The sequence below is a fragment of the Falco naumanni genome (assembly GCF_017639655.2).
Source record: "Falco naumanni isolate bFalNau1 chromosome 20 unlocalized genomic scaffold, bFalNau1.pat SUPER_20_unloc_2, whole genome shotgun sequence".
Classification (NCBI taxonomy): domain Eukaryota; kingdom Metazoa; phylum Chordata; class Aves; order Falconiformes; family Falconidae; genus Falco; species Falco naumanni.
The window spans coordinates 404,047-426,336 of record NW_024427346.1 but is presented as its reverse complement, the minus strand read 5'-3'; the positions used below and the strand labels follow the sequence as shown (position 1 = coordinate 426,336).

General features: G+C 64.9%; 1 protein-coding gene across 2 annotated transcripts; it reads left to right on the top strand.

Moving 5' to 3' along the window:
- The first annotated feature begins 1,505 nt into the window (after positions 1-1,505).
- On the top strand, positions 1,506-20,800 carry ASIC1 (acid sensing ion channel subunit 1). Of its 2 annotated transcripts, XM_040581217.1 has the most exons (13): positions 1,506-1,861; positions 1,989-2,103; positions 2,520-2,914; positions 3,958-4,153; positions 17,767-17,917; positions 18,383-18,510; positions 18,734-18,884; positions 18,980-19,036; positions 19,112-19,265; positions 19,350-19,441; positions 19,643-19,722; positions 20,403-20,507; positions 20,683-20,800. In XM_040581217.1, exons 3-13 carry the CDS (start codon positions 2,550-2,552, stop codon positions 20,785-20,787), a joined length of 1,584 nt encoding a protein of 527 aa, XP_040437151.1. In that variant the 5' UTR covers positions 1,506-1,861; positions 1,989-2,103; positions 2,520-2,549; the 3' UTR covers positions 20,788-20,800. The 2 variants fall into 2 exon arrangements, with proteins under 2 accessions (XP_040437151.1, XP_040437152.1); XM_040581218.1 differs by lacking the exon at positions 1,506-1,861 and having other exon boundaries at positions 1,952-2,103.
- Positions 20,801-22,290: the final 1,490 nt, after the last annotated feature.

Genomic DNA, 22,290 nt, shown 5'->3' with positions numbered 1-22,290 from the left:
TCGCCGCTGCCGGTGGATTTACTGGCAATAAAACCGCTGTGGAGAACGACTTCTCATCTGGAAGGAGAAAAAAAAACAACGGAAGGGACACGCAGGCGGACACACTAACACCTTTTTAAATGTACTTCTCCCTTCTCCAAGCAGCGCATCCTTCTCCGGGTTTATCCCAGGAGCCCTAACGGACCGGCGGCTGCGGGCAGGCGGGTGTTGGGGCGGGAGGCGATGCCGCCGCGCTGCAGAACGGAGCGGGGAAGGGAAAGGCAGAGCTGGTGCCAACTGGAACCGCTAACGCCGCTCTCCCAGCCACGTTTCCAAGTGCTGGCAGGGTGGTCCCTGCGCCTGGCAGCGAGCGAGGGGGACATTGGCTCCTGGGGTCTTCCTGGACCCCATCTCTGTCTCCCCAGGGTGTCCCCAAGCACGTCCCGCTGCAAAACCCTGGGTCCCTGCTTGGGCAAGGACACAGTCTGGGGGTGGATGCTCCAGAAAGGGCTAAACCAAGAGCGCCCAAGGCACGGGATTTGGGGATGGGGTACACGCGCCTGACCCTGCCGTACCCCAAAGTGCCCACGCTCCCGTTAGCCGCGCTTCAAGCAGGGGCAGCACGCTGGGAGGGCACCTTTGGGTGGGGGCAGGGCTTGGTGGGGTGCCCCCTGTGCCCGGCTGTCCCTTCCCGACATCACATTGCAAAGGACACGGAAAATTTCTGCTCCATTGGGTTGCCATCACCTTACTGGGAACAGTGGGCAGCGCCTGCTGCAGCCTCTGCCCCCCACGCCGCTGCTGGGCAGAGGGCTGCCGTGGGGTGCTGCCCCCCAGCTCGGGTGATGGGGGCACCCCGCTCCCCAAAGCGCTCGTGGGGGGCAGGTGGAGGTGAGGCAGGGTGGGAGATGCGGAGGAAGGTAGGGGACGCCACCCGGAGCTGTGTGACCCTCTCGTCCCGCGCCGGGGAGGAGCAGAGCACCCAGCACCCAGCACCCAGCACCCTGGGGATGGTGGCACCTTGCTGATGACTCGCAGTGGCCGAAGGTGAAGAGCTGGGGAAGGGGCAGCGTGTCCTGCGCCAGGGCAGGAGCTCAGCCTCTGCCCCCATTGCGGCGAGCACCGTGCCGGGGACCACGCCAGCAGGCAGCAAAGCGTGGGGCTGACCCCTGCCAGCCCAGGGCGGGTGCTGGAGGCACCGCAGCACCCCGAGCAGGTGGCCACGAAGGGCTGGAAGACACCTGCCCTCGGTTCTCCGGAGAAGGACCGAGCCAAGCGTGCCACCCCGGCACCGGGGCCACCCATGGGTGACGCCTGCGAGGGCGGTGGGGGCTGTGGCGGGGGAGAGCCGGGTCAGGGCTGTATGGGGGGGGGGGGGCGGGGGGGCTCCGGCAGAGCGAGGAGCCGGAGCAGCGCTGGGGGATGGGAGCAGCACACGCACGCACACGCACACACACATTACCCACATGCACACGGCAGCAGCACCAACAGCCCCTGCCAGCAGCCTGCAAGCGCTGGAGCGCCCTGCTCCTCCTCCTCCTCCTCCTCGTCCTCCTCCTCCTTCTTCTTCTCCTCCTCCTCCTCCTCCTTCTCCTGCTGCCCACCGGCCTGCGGCACCCCTCGGCGGCCTCCAGCCCCACCAGCGCACAGACAATGACTTCATGCGGATTATGCATCTGAAGAAACCACCAGCTCCCAGATAGCCACGGGGGGAGGTATCCATGTGTTTGGCAGGGAAGCAGCCTCCTGCTCGCCTGCCTTCTCCTCCTCCTTTCTCCTCGCACCCGGCAGCTGCCTCCTCGCCGGCGATGGTCGCCTCCGGTCCCCCGGCAGGGTGCTGAGCGAGGCCCCGGCGCATCCCTGCTCCCACGCTTGCACCAAGGTACCACCGAGGCTATTTTTATTCCCCACCACCACCACCCCCCATCCCCTTTTTTCTTTTCCGGTTCGCCCATCGCTGGTGCCTCTCGCACCCTCTGCGTGTCTCCCACTCCCATCTTCCCACCCAGAGGCAGGAGGTGGAGGGAGGCTCGTCCCAACCCCGGCACCCACGTCGCAGCAGCAGCCGCCGGCGCGGAGCAGAAGGAGCCCAGCTCCGGCTGTGGCCGCCGGCCCTGATTCCAGGTTTGCATCCTACAATTCCTTCATCTGTTTGTCGATGCGCCGGGGCCATTTGGGGGAGGGAGAGGGGGGACGGGGAGAGGGGGGGGGGGACGGGTGGGAGGGGAGGGGAGGATGTGGCAGGGTGCTGGGGGGGGTGCAGCACCCCAGTCCTGCCGTGGGTTGGGGAGGGGAGAGAGGAGGAATTGCAAGAGGCTGCAGCCAAATAAATAAATATATATATGTGTGTGTGTGTGTGTGTGTGTGTGTGTATATATTTATCTCTGGGCTTGGGGGAAAGAGCAGAGCGCAGCACAGCCTCTGCCCCACGCGAGGGCTGCATCCCCCGCATCCCTGCGCGGCGACGCGGTGGGTCAGGCAGCGGCAGCACCCACGAGGCCAGCGTGGCGCTGAGCACCCATGGGCTCCCTTCTTGGCAGAGTGGCCACCCCGCTGTGCCGGCCCGGACCATGATGGACCTGAAAGTGGACGAGGAGGAGGTGGACAGCGGGCAGCCGGTGAGCATCCAGGCCTTCGCCAGCAGCTCCACCCTCCACGGGCTCTCGCACATCTTCTCGTACGAGCGGCTGTCGCTGAAGCGCGTGGTCTGGGCGCTGTGCTTCCTGGGTTCGCTGGCGCTGCTCGCCCTCGTCTGCACCAACCGCATCCAGTACTACTTCCTCTACCCCCACGTCACCAAACTGGACGAGGTGGCGGCCACCAAGCTCACCTTCCCCGCCGTCACCTTCTGCAACCTCAACGAGTTTCGTTTCAGCCGGGTGACCAAGAACGACCTGTACCACGCCGGCGAGCTCCTCGCCCTGCTCAATAACAGGTGGGTGCTGGCGCTTCCAGGGGGTCCCAGGTGGCACCTCCGGGTGCCCCGACGTGCCACCAAGCCAGCCCCGTGCCCTGTGGTGGGTTGCGCTCCGTGACTGGCGTGGGCGGCATCTCCTTAGTCTCCGTGAGGAAGCGGATCCTGAGTTAGTTCAGCTCCCCAGCTGGACACGGCCGCTGTGCAGCAACACCGAGAGCCGTCAGGTCCTGCTGCGGCTCTGGGGTGCGTGGCTGCCACGCTGTGCTGCCCGGGGTGGATGTGGCACCTATAACTCCCATCTCTAGCGTGTGGCACACGCAGCAGGGCCAGGGCCACCCTGGGTTGCCCGCGGGGTGGATCCAGCGCCGTGTCCCGCATGCCCGACGCATGCGGTGAGGCCAGGGGTGCCAGCAGCTGAAGCTGCTGAGCATCACCCATGCACCACGAGTGGAGGTTGGTGCCGTTCCTCGAGCTGTGGGACTGTGCGGGGGTGGGGTCCACAGGGGAGCCCCTCGCCCACCCTCCCCAGCCCACCCCCCTGGCTGTAGCGGCTCCTGGGTGCTGCCAAGCCCCTGTGGTGAGCTCAGTGCCGGCAGCAAGGCGCGCTCCCTGCCCCCGCTGTTTGGTGAGGGTCTTCACCGCTGCTCCCACCTGTGCCCCAGGGAGGGGCTTGCATCCACCAGAGCAGGGGCTGAGCCCCAGCACGCTCAGCCCACCCCCCAGCCATGCCACTGCCTGCGGCCGTGATGCCACCAAAGGTGACAGGCGGCTGGGCTGGCCTGAAGCAGGGCCAGCGACGAGCCCAGCTGTGGGGCAAGCTGGTGAGCTATGTGGCCACTGCCCGGCTTCTCCTTGCCCATCCTCTGGCCACCTCTCCTGTGCCCCTGGGCCACTTTGTGCAGTTGAATGCTCTGAAAACGCCACGTGCGACTTGCCCGGGACTCTGCTGAGCCCGTGCCGGGGTCGGGGCAGGAGTAGCCCCTGGGAAGCCCAAGTGGCTTTTCCCGGTGGGAGCCACCGTTGTGGTCCAGCCTGAGCTCCTGCCTGCTCTTTCCCCTAAGATACGAGATCCCAGATACCCAGACCGCCGACGAGAAGCAGCTGGAAATCCTGCAGGATAAGGCGAACTTTCGAAACTTCAAACCCAAACCTTTCAATATGCTGGAATTTTATGACCGGGCTGGCCACGATATCCGGGAGATGCTGCTGTCCTGCTTCTTCCGCGGGGAGAAATGCACCCCCGAAGACTTCAAAGTGGTGAGTGCCGCGTTTCCCCCACACCACGAGGGCGTTTGGCCGCCTGTAGCCACTTCTGCCTCCGAAAGGACCGGCAGCATCTTCGTTAAGGGGATGCCAGGGGATGCCGTGGGGGGTTGGAGCTGTGGATGCTCACCGGGAGCACGTGCCGCTGGCTGCATCCGCACAGGATGCTCCGGCGTGGGCCCAGCCCCCTGGCATCGCTGGGGCTCTGCAAAGCGGGGTTGTGCACACCGGGATGGAAACCTGTGCTGGAAACCACGGGCAGGAGGCACCCGTGGAAATGCTGGGAATGCCGCAGCGATGGCTGGCGGGGACCCGAGGGAGCCCCCGCAATCCTTTGGGAAAAGCAGGACCCGAGGGAGCCCCCGTAATCCTTTGGGAAAAGCAGGTCCTGGCGGCACGGCACGGAGTTGTGCCCCGCCACAGAGGTTGCGTCTCGCGCTGGTGCACGGATCCGGCGCACAATAAAGCCTTTATCCCGCTGCGGCTGCCTCTCCCCCATCCAGCTGGGAATGAAACAGTGCCGGCTATTCCGGGGCTGCCTAATAAATTCGGCAGCCGGGGTGGCTGTTCCCGAGCTGGCTCCGGTGCAGAGCGTGCAGCTCCGCACTGCTTGGGGACACCATCCTTGTCCCCAGCCTATGGGGGGACATCCCAGGGATGAAGGTGCTGAGCCCGTCACGGCACTGGCCGGGCTCCCGTGGAGCTGGTACCCGGCTCCCAGCACGATGGGGGGGATTTTGATCCCCTGCCATAATTCCATCGACGGGCTCTTTGTACGGAGCGATTCTCTGGTGTCAAGTCGGGTGTTTTGTTTGTTAAATGGAGGCAAGTTGCAGCCCGGAGGGGGCTGGATCCTTTCCAGTGGGGCTGGGTCCCCAGCCGCTGGATGGTTTTGCCACCAGGCTCTGCGTTTTCCATGCTGAAGCCCCCCTCCCCCCCAGGGACCCTCCCCCCAGTTTTTCCACCTTCCTCTGTCGGGATCTTGGCTTTCTGCATCCCTTCCAACCGGCAAAAGGCAAAAATCGACTTGCAGCTGGTTTGTTATTCCTGCCTGGATTATTCCTTGCGAGCAGGTTGGGATGATTTAATGGACTGGATTGGAAAAAGCTGGCTCCGCGCTGCACGGCTGGTGCTGGCTGGGTGCCCCTCGCAGCCCTGCACGGGTGGGTGGGTGCGTGGTGGGGCTGGGGGTGCTGGTGCCTGCGCCAGGGTCCTGGCAGCCGCCCCATCCCACTTCCCCCCATCCCGGCACAGGGGTCCCGGCGCCCACAGAAGCTTTTCCAGGGGTTGGTTTGCCAGGTTCATTCTTGCCGCCTCTCTGCTCCCTCCTCCCGGCTCGGACTGCGGCCACCCAGGCTGGGGAGGGGGCTGCTCTGTGCCTGGTGGCGCTGGGTGAGGGCGGTGGGTGCTGGGGACCATCACCCAGTGATGCATCATCCCCCCAGCCCGTGCTGCCCCGACGGGGGTCCCACTGCCCCATGCAGGGGCTGTCACCTCTGCATTTCGGGAAGCCCCTTGAACCCCCAGGCTGGCGGGATGCTCCTGGTGGGTGCTTTGGTACCCGCTTTTTTCCCTCTGGATGATCCAGAGGGGATGCTGTGTCCGGAGAGGGGCCTTGCCAGGGGGGATTTGGGGGCTGCCCAGACCTCACAGGCTGGGGGGAGCTGCGTGTTGGTGTGTGTCCCCCTGCCCCTGTCCCCTTTGCAGCCATTTAGCTTCGGTGCCGTGGCAGGTGGGGGGAGCTGGGGGGCCGGTGGGGACAGCTGAGGGACAAGTGGCCGCCGGGTGATGCTGGCTGCATGCTGATGCCGGCCGGCACAGGAGGCGTCGGCAAGAGCCGCGGACGCTGCCGCGTTATCTGTCCCCAGCAGAAGGGAGGGCTTGGGGGGGCCGCGGCGAATGCAGATGAGGGGCTGCCGTGACCCAAATAGCCGGGGTGACAATAAGGCGCCAGAGCTGCCCCCTGCCCGCGTCCCCCCCTCCCACTGCTGGGTGGTGGGAGAGCATCGCTGAGGGCAGCCACAGCAGCCCAGCCCCCCCCCCCCTCCGCCCCCCGGGAGCACTGCCTGTGTGCCCCCTGTGGTGCACCCACCCAGGAGGACCCCAGGGGGGCTGTGGGTCTCAGGATCCCCCCCCCCCGCCCCCGCAAAGCATCACCCTGGAGCCAGGATAGGAGCTCCTGGCAGGCAGGGCTGGTACGGGATGCTGTGGGGAAGCCCATCCTGGGATCGTACGGGCTTTTCCCACCTCCTCTTTCATCCTGCCTCGTCACCAGGCTGGATCGGGGGTCCCTGGCGTTGTCCATCCCCCTCCATCCCCACCCACCCTGGCCAATGGCACCGCGGGGGCTGGGTGCTCCCCAGCGGCAGTTGTGTGCAGGATGCAGGGATGCTCCAGGGGTGGAGATGGAGCTGAGCAGGCTTGGGCTTGTCCCATAGCGGGGGATTGACCCCTCTAAGAAGACCCAGGGGATAAGAACTGGCCCACTCTGGCCCTGCCCCAGCTCTTCACAGCCGCCCCAGCACCACAGAGGTCTCTGCCACCCCGCAGCGGTCCAGGATGGGGAAGATGCCTCACAGGGAGGTGCGGCTGTCTCCTCTCCTCAGCCCCGAAATCCCAGCAAAATCCCTGGAAGGCTGAAGGGACAAACAGCAGGCTGAAGGGCAAATCCTGCCTCGATGGCCCCGTCGTCGTGCCAGTGCCCTGAGCCTGGGGTCACGCGTGGGGCAGGCAGGGGACAGCCCCCGGTTCCCCTTTGCGGGGAAGGGGGGATCGCCCTGGCTGTCACCTCTGTTTCGGGGCTGTGCTCCCTGACGTGCTCATTAGCAGCAGAGATCGATGTTTCACGCTCGCTACTTCATTATTTATAAGTTGGAGCCCTTGCTCCTCTGCGGGAACGCGGGACCCGCTGGCTCCCAGCTTGCCTTTCCTCTCCCTCCCTGCGTCGGCAAAGGACCCCTGCAGCCCGGCTCATCCCCATGGATCTGCTCCTCACCCAGCAAGGGAACAGCCCAGAATCCCTGTCTCGGGGCTCTAAACCCCATTAATTTCCTTCCCACTCCAGGGAAATAGGAGATACCCAGAGGATCAGGTTCCTCTCCACACCCCAGTATGGCCCATGCGATGGGAACTGGGGTTGCCCCGTGTGAAACCAGCATTAAACCTCAGGATGGTGCCTCGGGCTCGTGAAGCCCCTTTTTGGAGGGTGGGTGCAGCCAGGGGTGATGCCAGCAGCGGCCCCCGGTGCGGTGCAACGGCCGTGGGCAGCTTTTCCTTCTGACACATCACGAGCCTGGGCCAGGGGAGAGTCACGTCCCCGGCTCCTGGTCACCATCCTGCTCCGGGGCACGGTGGCTGAGCCCTGGCATGGGAGCTGGGAGCCCTGGGGCAGAGTACACGGGACATCCTCGATAAACTGCGGAGGATTAAGACCTCTGGACCATTTCCATGAGGCTCCGGGGCTGAGCTGGCACGAGGGAGAATTGAGTTTGACGTGGAGATCATGCCGCTGCCTTTTGCATCGGATTCTGCATCCTCTGCCCTGGAAATCGCGAGCGCGTGGAGGAAGAGGAAGGCAGGGAGCATGGAAAGTCTGGAGCAAACCCAGCAAACCCCGATCACGCTCCTCCTCTCCTCCTTTCTCCCATCTCCGGAGCAAAGCAGGAGACGCTCCGATGGAGAAAGGAGCCAGCAGCATCCCAGTGTTCCCCACGGCACCCCACTGCACCCTGCTGAGCCCCCCCACCGCCCCTCTGAGCCCCACTACACCACTGGGCACCACCGGATCCTGCTTTGCCCCTCTGCACCCCGCTGCACCCCCTGTACCCTGCTAAACCCTCATGCGTGCCCCTCTGCACCCCCAAAGCCCCTCTGCACCCCGCTGCACCCCCCGTACCCTGCTAAATCCCCATGCGTGCCCCTCTGCACCCCCAAAGCCCCTCTGCACCCCCAAAGCCCCTCTGCACCCCGCTGCACCCCCCGTACCCTGCTAAATCCCCATGCGTGCCCCTCTGCACCCCCAAAGCCCCTCTGCACCCCTAAAGCTCCTCTGCACCCCGCTGCACCCCCCGTACCCTGCTAAACCCCCATGCATGCCCCTCTGCACCCCCAAAGCCCCTCTGCACCCCTAAAGCCCCTCTGCACCCCGCTGCACCCCCCGTACCCTGCTAAACCCCCATGCATGCCCCTCTGCACCCCCAAAGCCCCTCTGCACCCCCAAAGCCCCTCTGCACCCCTAAAGCCCCTCTGCACCCCGCTGCACCCCCCGTACCCTGCTAAACCCCCATGCATGCCCCTCTGCACCCCCAAAGCCCCTCTGCACCCCTAAAGCCCCTCTGCACCCCCAAAGCCCCTCTGCACCCCGCTGCACCCCCTGTACCCTGCTAAACCCCCATGCGTGCCCCTCTGCACCCCCAAAGCCCCTCTGCACCCCTAAAGCCCCTCTGCACCCCCAAAGCCCCTCTGCACCCCGCTGCGCCCCCCATACCCTGCTAAACCCCCATGCGTGCCCCTCTGCACCCCTAAAGCCCCTCTGCACCCCCAAAGCCCCTCTGCACACACCCCCCAGCTCCCTTCTCAGCCCACAGCCCACCTCGCTCTGGCCAGCACGTGTTGGGGGTCAGCTCCTGCCACCCCAGGACCACCCCAGCTTTTTCGCCCCCTTGAAAAACCATCCCCGGAGTCATTCTGACCTTCCCTGCTCCGGGTGCTGGGGGTCCTCCAGCACCCACGGGTCCTCGGGGGGGTGAGGTGCGATGGGGCGCGCTCGGGCTGCCGCTCTCAGGGTGCTCAGCTGGGGGATGCTGCTGGGCTCCCTGCTCTCCCCACACCCTCGGCCCCACAGAACGCAACTCCAGCACCCAGCGGGGGTCTCAGGGGTCCAGCCCCCAGCACCCCACGGCCCCACGCAGCACCGCGGCAGCCACCAGCCCGGCAGCCCTGCGGTGAGCAGAGCTCCCCTGCGGCGCAGTGTTAGTGGATAATCATAGAGCCGGAGTGAAAAGCATCTCCAACGCAGCTGGAGAGAGCGGGCGCGGGAATTACTGATACCCAGAGATTTCCTGGAGCTTTTGACAGTTCATAAACAAACCGCACGGGCCCATCTGGCTCTGGAAAAACAACTTGGCGACCACGCATGGCGGGGGGGATGGTGGCCACAGCCCCATCCTCCTGGCTTGGGACCGGTCCCCGGCTGCACGCTGAGCCCTGATGGAGCCGGTGCCTTTACAAATTCTGTAAGACATGCAAGTGATTCATGTAAATCACTTTTTAAAGCGGTGCAGGGGCTCCTCAATAACTTATAAGCGTTTGAAACCGCTCGCCTGGATCTGTTATTTCCGAGCAGCCACTCACCTGCAGCATCCCCGAGGTTTTTCCCTGGCCGCACCATCCCCACCTGCATCATCTGCAACCTCCTGGCCGGGCTCACCCCCTGCATCCGTGGGACAGCAGCATCATTTGACCCCAGAGGTCGTATGGTTTTCCAGAGGCACAAAGCAAACCCATGGACATGGTGCAGGAGGTGATGGAGCAGAGGAGCAGCCGCGGGGACTTGGCTCTCCTGGGAAGCGCAGCGCAACTGGAGCGCCCCGACTCCATCAGCTCCTCGGCAGCTCTGAGACTTTCAAGTATCATGATATTTTGCTGGAAGCAAATCATCCAGAACGCAGCATTGAGCAGTTTAGCCCTCGGGCACAGAGCAGAGACGCCGGCAAGTGTTGCTCCTCGGCTGGTTTCCTTCCCCAGCTCCATCCCAGTTTTCCCCAGCGCGGCGCCCGGCGGGATGCGGTCGGGAGGATGGGGGGTCCCTTGGCTGTGCTCACCCCGACGTGGAGACGGCGACGCTCGTGTGAAGCCAGTTGCATTTCACACCCATCCCGCAGCGGTGCCGCAGGACCTGCCCCTGGGCTTGGCGCAGAATTGGGCCGGGAAGAAGCGGGTTGAGGCCACCGGCACCGAGCACGGCGCACCGGGAGGCCGGTGTGTGCCTGTGCCTCGCCGCCGCTTCGTTAGCCGCTCTGCAACGGAGCGGGTAAATTATTTAGCGCCTCGAACCACTAAGCCCTGAACGACATCTCTGCCACCATTAGGGAAGGAGAGAGAAGGACACGCGGGATCAGGATCGGGCCCAGCCGGGGGTCGTTTTGGTCCCTGCCCGGGGGCAACATCCAGCCCCGGCAGCGTGCCCAGAGCCGTGGTGCACAGCAGCGCACCCCACACTGTGTGCACTGGGTGTGTGTGGGGGGGTGTCACGCACCCCCTGGACACTTTGCACCCCCAGACACCCCGTTGCACCCTCAGAGGTGCCACGTGCACCCAACGCACTTTTTGCACGGCCGGGAGCGCTTTGCACGCCCCCGGCGCCCCCCGAGGTGTCGTGCCAAGAGCTGGGAGCAGCTTGGGGCTATTCCTGCTCCTCTTGCCATGCCTTTGCACATAGAAAGTCATTAACAAATGAATTATTAATGATTATTAATAAGCTTTAATGGCATCTGTGGCTGCTGGAAGAGACGAGGAGGCTGTCGAGCGCCAGCAGAGCTGCGGACGGGCTGCCCTGGGCACGTGCGCCCCGTGGCTACCGGCCCCCCGAGGAGCCACAGGCTGAGGTCGCAGCCCGGGGCCACCGCTGGCACACGGGATCCTTCCAGATTCTTCCCCCTTATCCTCCCTTTGGTCTTCCTCCCGGACCCAAAGGCACCCAGCGCCTTTGCCGACCGCGGCTATTTCGAAGAATCTGCCCAGAAAAACCACCCTGTGCCATTTTCCTAAGGGGGAAAAGCCACAGCAGAGCGCAGGGATGCAGGGAGCACCGCAGGAGGCAGAGATCTCCCCAGGGAGATCCAGGAAATTAACTGTCTCGTGGCCTTTTGCCTCACTTTTAATTTATCTGGCTTTTTATAGACGCCTTTGTTTTATCACCTGCAGAGTTTGGCTGGAGCCGGGGCTCTCCAAGCAGCAGGCATCCCCGTTTTTCTGCAATAACCATGACTCAAGAAGCTCCTCACCATCTCAGGCTCTTATTTATTTATACAGACCCCGACACTTGGATATTATAACCTTTTATTTATTTTTGGGGACTTTTTATATTATTTTTTTTTGGTTGTGCAGAAGGTTTGGTGCATCTGCATCCTGGCTTTTCCCGTAAGGACCGAGATGAGATGCAGGATGGTTCTGGGGTAGGGTGCTTCCCACTCATCCTCTGGTTTATCAGGGGGGTTTTAAGCCCCCCCTGGTCCTTGATCCTCGCTAAAGCACCAGGGGGATCCATCCAGAGCAGCCACACGCCGGAGCTGCGTAACAACCCTGCTTGGATTAGATTAGATTTGAAAACCGTGATGTGTACAGGAGCCGGAGCAAGAAAAGCAGATAGGAACACAACTTCCCAGCCCCCTCCCAGTTAAAACCATCGGCTTGGATCTGCCGGCACGGACGGCCTGAGCAATTGTGAAGGATGTCGGAAAAAATTGCAACCTGCTTAGGGGTGATGGGTGGGAACCGCGGAAAAGCATTGGGATCAGCGTCCGCACAGAATAATCCCAGCTGCCCAGGAATTACCGGCACCTCGGCAGCATCCTCCTCACCCGGGCAGGGCAGGAGCCGCCACCATCCCAGTGACCCGTCCGTGGCACTAGGGGACAGCGGGGACATCACCGATGGATAAAGCACCCGGAAAGCTCTCGGCATTCCAAACCGTTCCCATTATCGGAGCGTCGACAGATCCCGGCGAGAAGGATACGGCGGCTGTGGGAGCCGTCACGGTGAAGGGACACGCTGGGCTGCCCTTGGGGGGGGGGGGGTCCCCACTGAACCCCCCCCGGAGACCCCGAGCCGGTGGGGCTGTAGGTGGTCTCTGCACCCAGGGGCGGCAGCGGTGGCGCCCGGCTGGGAAGCGCTCGGCAGCGCTGGCCCGGGGAAGCTTTGAAAGATTAATGGAGTTTAAATGGAAGCGTTTGGAGAGGAGATAAGGCTCATCTGATAGGAAATCATACGGAACAACGGGAGCTGGGGAGGCCCCGGGTCCATAATGAAGTCCACTTAGCGCATTACTCACCATAATGTGCTTTTTATTAAAGTCCTGGCGCTGCGGATGCTGGGGCTGCAGCCGATAACGCGGGGCGGGACGGCCGGGGTCCTGAAGCCCACCCTGAGCCCACCACCACCAGCAGCCAGGACGGAGCGTGCCAGCCCCAACCCCCCCGGTCCAAAAAACAAGGGACCTTTAGTTTCCCATCCCCCAGCAGGAGCCAGGGATGCAGCTCCCGCATCACCCAGCATCACCCAGCATCGCCCAGCATCACCAGTCCCCCCGGCTGGGGCTGGGCTGCCTGTGCCCGCGGGGATGGGGTGGAGAGGAGGCGGAGGTGGGGAATAATACAGAGGGAAAAGTCCTTTTTAATCATCAATTTTTCTGCATTAGAATGTGACATGCTAATCCACTGTGAAGCGTCTAATCTGGGGGATAAAGGGCCGGATAACACCAGCTGCACCCAGCTTGGCTGGCGGAGCGAGCGGAGGCAAGGTGGCAGCATCTGATAAGGGGCGGCAGGATTAGTCCCGGCAGAGATCCCGGCTGCCCAGGCGATCCCACCTCGCTTGGCTGCCCCGGCTCTGCCTCTCGCCGGGCTCGGGGAGGGGATCTGCCACCCCCGAGCACCCCCAAGCAGCTCGCCCTGCCCAGCGCGGCAATGGAGACGCTGCAGGTGCCACCACCGGCATCTCGGCAGCTCTGGGAGCTTCAAAGCACATTCGTGGGGCCAAACCTGATTCCCACCCCTTCCTGGTGCGCGATACACCCGGCTGCACGGCGCCCACCTCCCCGTCAAATATCCAGCCCCAAATCCCGCTGCCGTGGGGTTGCCCCCCCATCTCATCCCTTCCCACCCATCGGCTCCATCCTCCGGGCACCCCCGGGGTGATGCTGGCAGCTCGGCCCCGGCTCAGCGGGTCCTTGCCAGGGATGGGCAGAGCCCCGACAGCAAAGCGAAGGGGTCCAGCTCCCAGGGGGCTTTCTCTGACAGCCCCCCCGGAGCCGGGCTGCCGCTGGCGGGCCTGGGATAACGGAGCTTGCAATGTTGTTTTCTCCTCGCCTCCTCGGGGATTGGTTTATCTCTATGAATAACTCCATCCCGGCTTTGATCTCCTCTGCCATGAAAGCGTGACAGGCTGTGAAATGTGCTGTTGCTGCCGTCAAATCCCCCTCCCGCTCCTTCCCCACCCCCCCACCCCCCTACCCACCCCACCCCCCCACCGCCTCCGTGCTCCCCCGCTCCCAGGGAACCTCCTTTCCCAGGCCTGTGATAAGCTGCAAAGCATTGAGCAGGGCCCAAGTGCCCCGGGACAGCAGCCAAAGGCTACAGTGGAGCATCCCGCATCCCGCATCCCTCATCCTGCATCCCACATCCCGCATCCCGCATCCCACATCCCGCATCCCGCATCCCACATCCCGCATCCCACATCCCACATCCCGCATCCCACATCCTGCATCCCGCATCCCCCATCCTGCATCCCTCATCCTGCATCCCACATCCCGCATCCCGCATCCCACATCCCGCATCCCGCATCCTGCATCCCGCATCCCGCATCCCACATCCCGCATCGCTCGCTGCGGCGGGGCGAAGGGCATCGAGCATCCCCGGTCCCCAGCGGTGGGTCGGGGTGTGGTGGCATCATCCCAGCACGCGCCGCCACGGGGGCTGATGTCACGGTTAATTATAGCATCCCCCGTCCCTCTCCCCCGCCAAAGCTTTACCTGAGAGAGGGTAAAAATAACTCCCGGCGAGGGAGGAGCTGGAACGAGCCCAAGGACTCCTCCAGCACCTCCAAAATTCGCACAAACCGGGACGACACCCCCACCACCCCACCCCACCCCCGCCTTCCCTGCACCGCGGGGACACGGCCACACTTTGTCACTGGGTGCGGAACGGGGACGTGCTCCCCTGCGCGGTGTCACCGTCCCTGGTCACCTTCACCCTGGCTCGAGCGCTGGTTCTGGGATGGGGGGTGGTCACCAGAGCTGCCCCCCCCACCGGCCCCCGCAGCCGGTGAAGCCGAGCGAGGCCGGTGAACGGCCCCAGCCCATGATGGAGTGTTTTCATTCCAGCCTCCCCCTCGCCCTGCTGCAATCGCTCCCCAGAAGCCACATTGAACCTCCCCACCCCTCGCTTGCACCATCAGGGCCCCCCTGGCAGCACCCCTCACCCATCAGCACCCCCCCGGGGCTAACTCCCCCCCCTCTCCAGGCTCCTCTTCCCTTTTCCACCTTCTCGCCTCCCTCCTGCAGCCCTCGCACAGAAACTCCCCGTCCTGGAGCTGGGGAACACCACAAAACCCACCCCGAGCTCAGCCGGCTCGTACCTGCTTGCTCCGTGCCAAGAGCATCCTCCAGCACTGGTCTGTGTGTCATCATCCCAGTTTGCACCCAGTTTGCACCCACAGGGCTGAGCCAGCCCAGCCCCTTCCCCACTGAAGCCCCCTGATGCCCACCCCTGCCCCCCGTGCAGCTCAGCTCGCCTCCATCCCAGACAAAGGGGCAGGATGGGACCTGGTCCCCACGGCAGGGTGGCTCCCAGCCACCCAACCACCCCCCCCCCGGTCCCATTTCCCAGGATGAATTTCCAGCTCGGAGTCTCTGGGATGCTCCCCAAGGCTGTAACCTTTGCTATCAGTGCGATGAAATTTCATCCCCTGGCTCCGGCGCTCGTCCCCAAGGTCACCCGCCCTGCCTCCCCGCTGCTGCCAGCATCCCCAGCTTTGTGGCATCTGCTACGTTCCTCTCACCCGAGGGTCCTGGTGGGAATATTGAGCTTGGGGACCCCCAGGATGGCCCCTGGAGGGACAACCCGATGTCACATCACCACCGCTCATCGTCTCGGCTGAGCCTGCGCTGGCAGAGACCCCCGGCGCACGCCCTGCCCGTTGCACCAGCATCACCAAAGTGGGTGACTTTGCACCGGTACCGGATTTGTACGGGTTTCCCGGTGCAATTGTTCCCCTGGTTTGCTGGTGCCCGTGGCCGCGAGCCGGGATGGGCTCAGGGATGTGGGGGGAAGAGGCACAGCACCCAAACCGGTGAGCTGGGGCGCGCTCAGCACCCCGGCATGGGCCAAAACCCCCGGTGCATTGGAGCGCTGCTGTATTTAGATGCTTCCCCTCCCTGTGGGCCAGCGCCAGCGGCAGTGGTGCCAGGATGAGGCCGGAGAGTGCTCTGCGGTTGCATCGGTGCTTTTACCAAGCGCTGAGCGCAGGAGAAAAGCCAACCGCAGGTGGGGGCTGCAGGGCTGCAGGGCTGCAGGGAAGCAGCGTCTTTGCTCCCAGCAGCCAGCCCGGGTGCTGGCTCCATCCCCCCACCCTGCACCACCTCCCCGGGACCCCCACCCAGCTCAGCAACAAGAAGCCTGGGTGCCATCCCTGTCCCCCACGGGGATCTGGAGGTGACCCACCACGTCCCGGCTGGGTTCTGCGCAAGGAGCCATCACCTGAACCGTGGCAGCGGCCAAATCCTGCCCAAACCAGCCCCGGTTTTGAGGAGGATGGACCTCGCACCGGGCAGGACATCGCCTTTGCCAGATGTCCCCGTGCCCCGCGGCACTGGGAGATGAGCCCGCAGGTGCCACCAGGGCAGGATGAGTGCCGCGACAGCCTGGGGACACCGTAGCATCCTTCCTCCTGACCGGCACAGCCTGGGCCGGTGCTGCAGCAGGTCGGTGTTGCAGGAATTTTGGATAAAAACCTCTGGCTCCAGCCGCCCTGTGGAAGAGCCCGCAGAAGCCGGCATATGGTGGCACCAGAAACAGCCTGGCAGCCGGCGGGGAGCGCCTGGCTGGAGCAGCCGCTCGGGCTGCCAGGGCCCCGCAGCGGGGACGGAGGAGGCGGCGTGGGTCGGTGACACGCCGGCAGCCCACGCACACACCCGTGCACACCCGTGTTGGCCAGACCTGGCAGCCCCTCAGGCCCCCCAGGGCAGCACCGGGAGCTTCCAAGGCATCGGCGTCGTCGGTGCTTCTGGAGCCTGCGACGTCGCTGCTCCATCCTGCCAGCTGCAGCCAGCGGGTCCCGGGGGACCTGGGGAGCCCGCAGAACCGCCCCTCGCTCCTCCTCTCCTCCCTGCTCCTCATATACCCCCCTCTCCGTCCCCTCCGAGCATCCCTCCCTTCCTCTCCCTCGCTCCCGCTCGCCTCTCGCTCCTTTTCTCCCTGTCTCTCCTCTGAACTTGCCCCTTCCTCCTTCCCTCCTCTCCCCCACCCCCCGAGGAACCGAACCACCACTGAAGACCCCCAGGTTGTGGGCCAGCACCCCCCCCCCCGCCACAGCTGGGACCCCCCCCGCCGGACCATGCCTCTCCAGATATTCTGCACCATCTCCTTCTCCCGCGAGGAAGGACCGAGCGATGCCGCAGCCCCCGGCAAAGGAGAGGACGGAGCAGACGAGTTCCTGTACGGGCAGGAGGAGGAGGAAGAGGAGGAAGAGGACGCCGGGGCAGCCACGGACTTGGTGGCCTTCGCCAGCAGCTGCACGCTGCACGGGCTGAGCCACATCTTCGTGGAGGGCAACCTGGGCGCCCGGCAGGCGCTCTGGGCGCTGGCCTTCCTCCTCTCCCTCTCCGTCTTCCTCTACCAGGTGGCCGACCGCATCGTCTACTACCTGGAGTACCACCACGTCACGCTGCTCAGCGAGGAGGACAGCCCTGAGATGACCTTCCCCGCCGTCACCTTCTGCAACATCAACCGCGTGCGGGTCTCGCAGCTCAGCCACCAGGACCTGCTCTACCTGGCCCCCCTGGTTGACTACGAGCCCGGGATGGAGCTGGGCTTCTCCCCGGCTCAGCCCGACCCCTGGGATGAGGACGAGCCCCTCAATTTGTACGGGTTTTTTAACCGCACTTGCCACCAGCTGGAGGACATGCTGCTGAGCTGCAGCTACCGGGGCCAGCAGTGCGGTCCCGGTGACTTCGCGGTGGTGAGTAGCCCCCAAGGTGGCCAGGCACAGCCAGCAGCTCCGGCCGGCGTGGCGTTGGATCCGGCACGGTGGGCACCGGGGTGTCTCGCTGGTGACGGGGATGGCACCGGCCACGGAGACCCGCTGTGCTGCCCGATGAGGTGCCCGGCATCTCCGTCCCAGCATCACCGCCGCTTGGGGGGCACCAGGCGAGCCGCAGCCCACCGGCCTCACGCGCCCCCCACCCCGGCAGGCAGCAGCTCAGCACCGTGGGGACACGCCGGCGTCGGCTGGAACGGTGGGAGACAGGGTGGGGGTGGGGGTTCAGGGTCCCATCCAGCCCCAGCAGGGATGAAGGAGGTGCTGGTGCGGGCGTAGGGCTGAGCGCCGCCGTCTCGGGGAGCTGGGGCTGCCGGGGGGGGCAAGGTGCTGTAAATCTGCCAAGTGTCTCCCCCAAATCCGTGCCCTGCGCCTCGGTGGGGAACATCTCCTCCTCCTCCTCCAGGGCAAACCCAGCGGTTCCACGGGGGAGACCCCCCATAGGGCAGGAGCCTGGGTCCTGGATCGTACCCCCAGGCTGGGGCCGGCTCGTCTCAGGGTGGTGATGCCCCCCGGCTCCGTTCGGTGGTGCCGGCAGAGGGTCCCCAGGCTCAGCCCCGTGTCCCCTCCCGCAGGTCTTCACCCGCTACGGGAAGTGCTACACCTTCAACGCGGGGCAGGACGGGAAGCCCCGGCTCATCACCATGAAGGGGGGCACCGGCAACGGCCTGGAGATCATGCTGGACATCCAGCAGGACGAGTACCTCCCCGTGTGGGGGGAAACAGGTAACCCCCCCACCCCAGCAGCTCTACCAGCGGGTCCACTGGGTCACCAGCAGCTCCCAGGATGCTTCCCGGCCCCTTCCCGGCTCCCTCACCCCACGGCTCCACGTCCCTCAGGTTGCCTCCTCATCCCTCCTTCCATTTCTCATCACTTCGGGTCCTTTTCTTTCCTTTTTCCTCCTCGTCTTTGCTCTTCGCCATGGCAACTCCCCATCGGTTTAGAGGAGCAGCCATCGCTCGTGTATAAATAGAGTCGAACGCGTCTCCTGCCGCGCTCCCAGGTGCTGGAGCGGGAGGGTCAGGGGATGCTGTAGCAACCAGATGGATGGATGGACGGACACACAGACGAGTGGATTTGCCCCCAGGGGAAGGGTGGGAGACGGGAGAAGTTTTGGTGCCTCTTGCAGCAGGGCTGGGCGCAGCACCAGGGTTCAGCACCGCGCTCACCCCCACCTCTCTCCGCCGCAGACGAAACCTCGTTCGAAGCCGGGATCAAGGTGCAGATCCACAGCCAGGATGAGCCCCCGCTGATCGACCAGCTGGGCTTCGGGGTGGCTCCCGGCTTCCAGACCTTCGTGTCCTGCCAGGAGCAGCGGGTAGGGACTGGGGAGGGGGTCTGGGGTGCTCCCCCCACCCCTGTGCTGCGGGCTGGAGCGGCCGTGGGATGCTGAGCCTCCTCCTGTCCCCACGTCACGGGGAGAGGGGGACCCGGCCATGGGGACCACTGCAGCAAGGGTTTCCCCCTCCCCCCGCCATGCATCCAGCATGCTGGGGGTCGGTGGGCTTCTCTCCTCACTCCTGGCTCCTGCCCCCTCCCAGCTCATCTACCTGCCGCCTCCCTGGGGCGACTGCAAGGCCGTGGCGGGCGACTCGGAGTTCTACGACACTTACAGCATCACCGCCTGCCGCATCGACTGCGAGACCCGCTACCTGGTGGAGAACTGCAACTGCCGCATGGTGCACATGCCAGGTGAGCCCTGCGCACGGCGGCTCCGGCGCCCACCGGCATCAGCCCACCGGCGCCGTCCCACCGGGAAAAAAATTTGCTTTTTCTCCCTCCTCCAGGTGATGCCCCTTACTGCACCCCGGAGCAGTACAAGGAGTGCGCGGATCCAGCCTTAGGTGAGGCTGCCCAGCCCCGCGGGACCCAGCTGTGGGTGCTGGATTTCTCCGTCATCTCCTTCTCTCCTCGCTCAGATTTCCTGGTGGAGAAGGACAACGAGTACTGCGTCTGCGAGATGCCCTGCAACGTGACCCGCTACGGCAAAGAGCTCTCCATGGTGAAGATCCCCAGCAAAGCCTCCGCCAAGTACCTGGCCAAGAAGTACAACAAGTCGGAGCAGTACATCGGGTACGTGCTGCGGCGCCGGGATGCGGATGCTCCTTCTCCCTGCATCCCGCACCTCAGCCTGACACCGCTTAACATCCCGCGCAGGGAGAACATCCTGGTGCTGGATATCTTCTTTGAAGCCCTGAACTACGAGACCATCGAGCAGAAGAAGGCGTACGAGGTAGCCGGTTTGCTGGGTGAGTGTGCCGGGAGCATCCTCGGATGAGCTGGGCTCGTGTCAGCCCCCTGCGCCGTCGCGCCGGTCCTGAGGCACAAGGACGTGCCGAGAGCGTGGGGCACCCCACGGCCGTGGCCGGGCACCAGTGACAGCGGTTCTGCCCTTTCCCTGCTCCCCCTGCCACCGGTGCCACCCTGGTGGCTTTGCCCTCTCTCTGCAGGTGACATCGGGGGGCAGATGGGGCTGTTCATCGGGGCCAGTATCCTCACGGTGCTGGAGCTGTTTGACTACGCCTACGAGGTGAGTGTCCCCGCTGGTCCCTGAGCATCGCTGCTGTCCCACGGCTGCCAGGGGACCCAGGTTACCCACCGAGACACAGGGGGACCCAGGTTATCCACCAAAATGCCCATGAGACACAGGAGGGACACCCAGGTTATCCACCAAGACACCGGGGGGTCCCAGGTTATCCACCAAAACACCTGTAGGACACCGGGGGGGACCCAGGTTACCCACTGAAAGACCAGGGGGACATGGGGTGGGACCCAGGTTATCCACCAAAACACTGGGGGGATGCAGGTTATCCACCAAAACGCCTGTGGGGCACAGGGGGACCCAGGTTATCCACTGAAACACCGGGGGGACCCAGGTTATCCACCAAAATGCCTGTGGGACATGGGGGGGACCCAGGTTATCCACTGGGACACCAGGGGGACCCAGGGGGGACCCAAGTTATCCACTGAAATGCCTGTGGGACACGGGGGGGGACCCAGGTTACCCGCTGAAAAACCAGGGGGACATGGAGGGGGACCCAGGTTATCCACCGAAACACTGGGGGGACCCAGGGGACACCCCGGTTACCCACTGAAACACCTGTGGGACACTGGGGGGGGACCCAGGTTCTCCTGCAGCACCAAAATGCCTGTGAGACACAGGGGGGACCCCCCCGGGACCCCCCCGGGACCGAAATCTGGCTCTCGCAGGTGATTAAGCACCGACTGTGCCGGCGGGGCAAGTGCCACAAGAACCACAAGCGGAACAACACGGACAAGGGCGTCGCGCTGAGCATGGACGACGTGAAACGCCACGTGAGTGCCGGGTCTGTGGGGCTGGCGGGGGGGGGGAATGTCCCAGTTTGGGGGGTGCTGGGGGAAGGAGCAGAGACACCAGGCAGAGATGCTGTGGGGAGGCAGGACTCCGATTTAGGGGGGGGTCTGGGTGACTCCAGCGACCCCAGCATCCCGTCCATCCTCTGCCCCGTAGAATCCCTGCGAAAGCATACGGGGCCACCCGGCCGGCATGACGTACGCAGCCAACATCCTACCTCACCACCCGGCCCGGGGCACCTTCGAGGACTTCACCTGCTAACCGACGTCTGGATGTACAACCTGAGCTACCAAAGCCCCCCGGAGAGCTGCCCTTGTCCCCGCGAGCGCCAGCGGAGAGACACAGCCAGGGGACCTCGCTCCTCACCGCGGTGGGACACGGCCCAGAGCCCACGGCCTCGCGTTTTCGGGGCAGGCGGTCGGGTCAGGATGGGACCCAACCCGGCGCGCAGACCCTCGCGGCAGCTGCTCAGCGCCTGCCCCGCTCGTTCAGAGACTCGAGGAGGCTCCATCCAGCCCGGCCACCGCGGCGGCGGCGCGGGGATGACACACGCACAGCGGGCTGGGGCAGGGGGCTGCCCCATCCCCCCCCCCACCCCCACCCCCCTCGGCCTTTTTAACGACAAACCCAGAAGCCAAGAAGAAGCGGCCGTCGGGCCGCAGGGTCTCCATCCGCAGCCCTGTCCGTCTGTCCGTCCGTCGCCTCCATGCCCATCCCGCTCCAACGCCTTGGCCGCCGCTGGCTGGGACCCCCGTGCCTGGCCAGGGGGGTGGCTGAGGACCCCGCAGCGAAGCCGGCGGTGGGCTCAGCACCCCTGGGAGAGCCTCGCTTGTCCCCCGGCACCGCGGTGGTCCGCAGCCCATCCCTGCCTGGGTGATGAAGACGGGATGCCTCCACCGCTCCGGAACGTCTTCCTCGGCACCCTGTCCCCGGGACGGGGGTGCCACCGGGGGGTGCTCGGCCGGGGGGGCCACCTCGGCACCCAGGACCCTCCCTCGGCCACGGCGGGTCAGGCGGCAGCGTGGCCTCCCCGCCCACCTCCCCTGGGCTCCCTGCAGCCTGGCCAGTGCCAGCCCTGTCCCTCCTTGTCCCCAGGGAGCCTGGCGCTACCCCCTGCGCCCCCTCCCCCAAAAAACAGCCATCCTCAGGGGGGACAGGCAGAAGGACCCCCCCTGGCCCTCATCCCAGCTCCAGCCAGCTTGGCCAGGTGGGCACAGGACCCCCAACACCAAAAGGGTCCCCAAGCCGAGGGACACCCCGTGGCACAGGGTCCTCTGGTCCCCGCGAGCGTAGGCTCCCCCCTGCTGACCCCCCACCCCCACCCCACACACAGCAGCTGCCCCCCGGGCACTGCGAGCCCTGCGCATCTTTGGGGCATCTGCTGGCTTGCTGCCCTGGGACCACTGCTCTCCCCCATCGCTGCCTCTCCCCGGCACGCCGCGTCCTGCCCTGCCCGCCGGGGTCCGGCACCGGCCGAGCCTCTGCCCCCCGACCCATCACCTCGCGCCGGTGGGCCGTGGCCCCAGCCCCCAGCCCCCAGCCCCCCCCCCCCCCCCCTCCCCTCCCCCCATCAAGCCAGAGCCCTCCCGGGGCTGAAGTGCTACTTATCTTTAAGAGCTTTTGCAATAAGTCGGTTTCGTAATTATTATTTCTAAACCGCAGTTTGTTTTTTTAGTATTGTCATTATTATTATTATTATTATTAATTATTATTATTTGCTTCCTGACCAAAATTAGGAACTGGGGGTCAGTCCTTTGTATCCAG

Bases quoted from the DNA above. Each gene is read 5' to 3' on its own strand.
- ASIC1 (XM_040581217.1), top strand. From the start codon at position 2,550: ATGATGGACCTGAAAGTGGACGAGGAGGAGGTGGACAGCGGGCAGCCG. The intron at 4,154-17,766 runs GTGAGTGCCGCG...CCCCTCCCGCAG, and splicing joins CCCCCGAAGACTTCAAAGTG to GTCTTCACCCGCTACGGGAA. The intron at 18,885-18,979 runs GTGAGCCCTGCG...TCCCTCCTCCAG, and splicing joins CCGCATGGTGCACATGCCAG to GTGATGCCCCTTACTGCACC.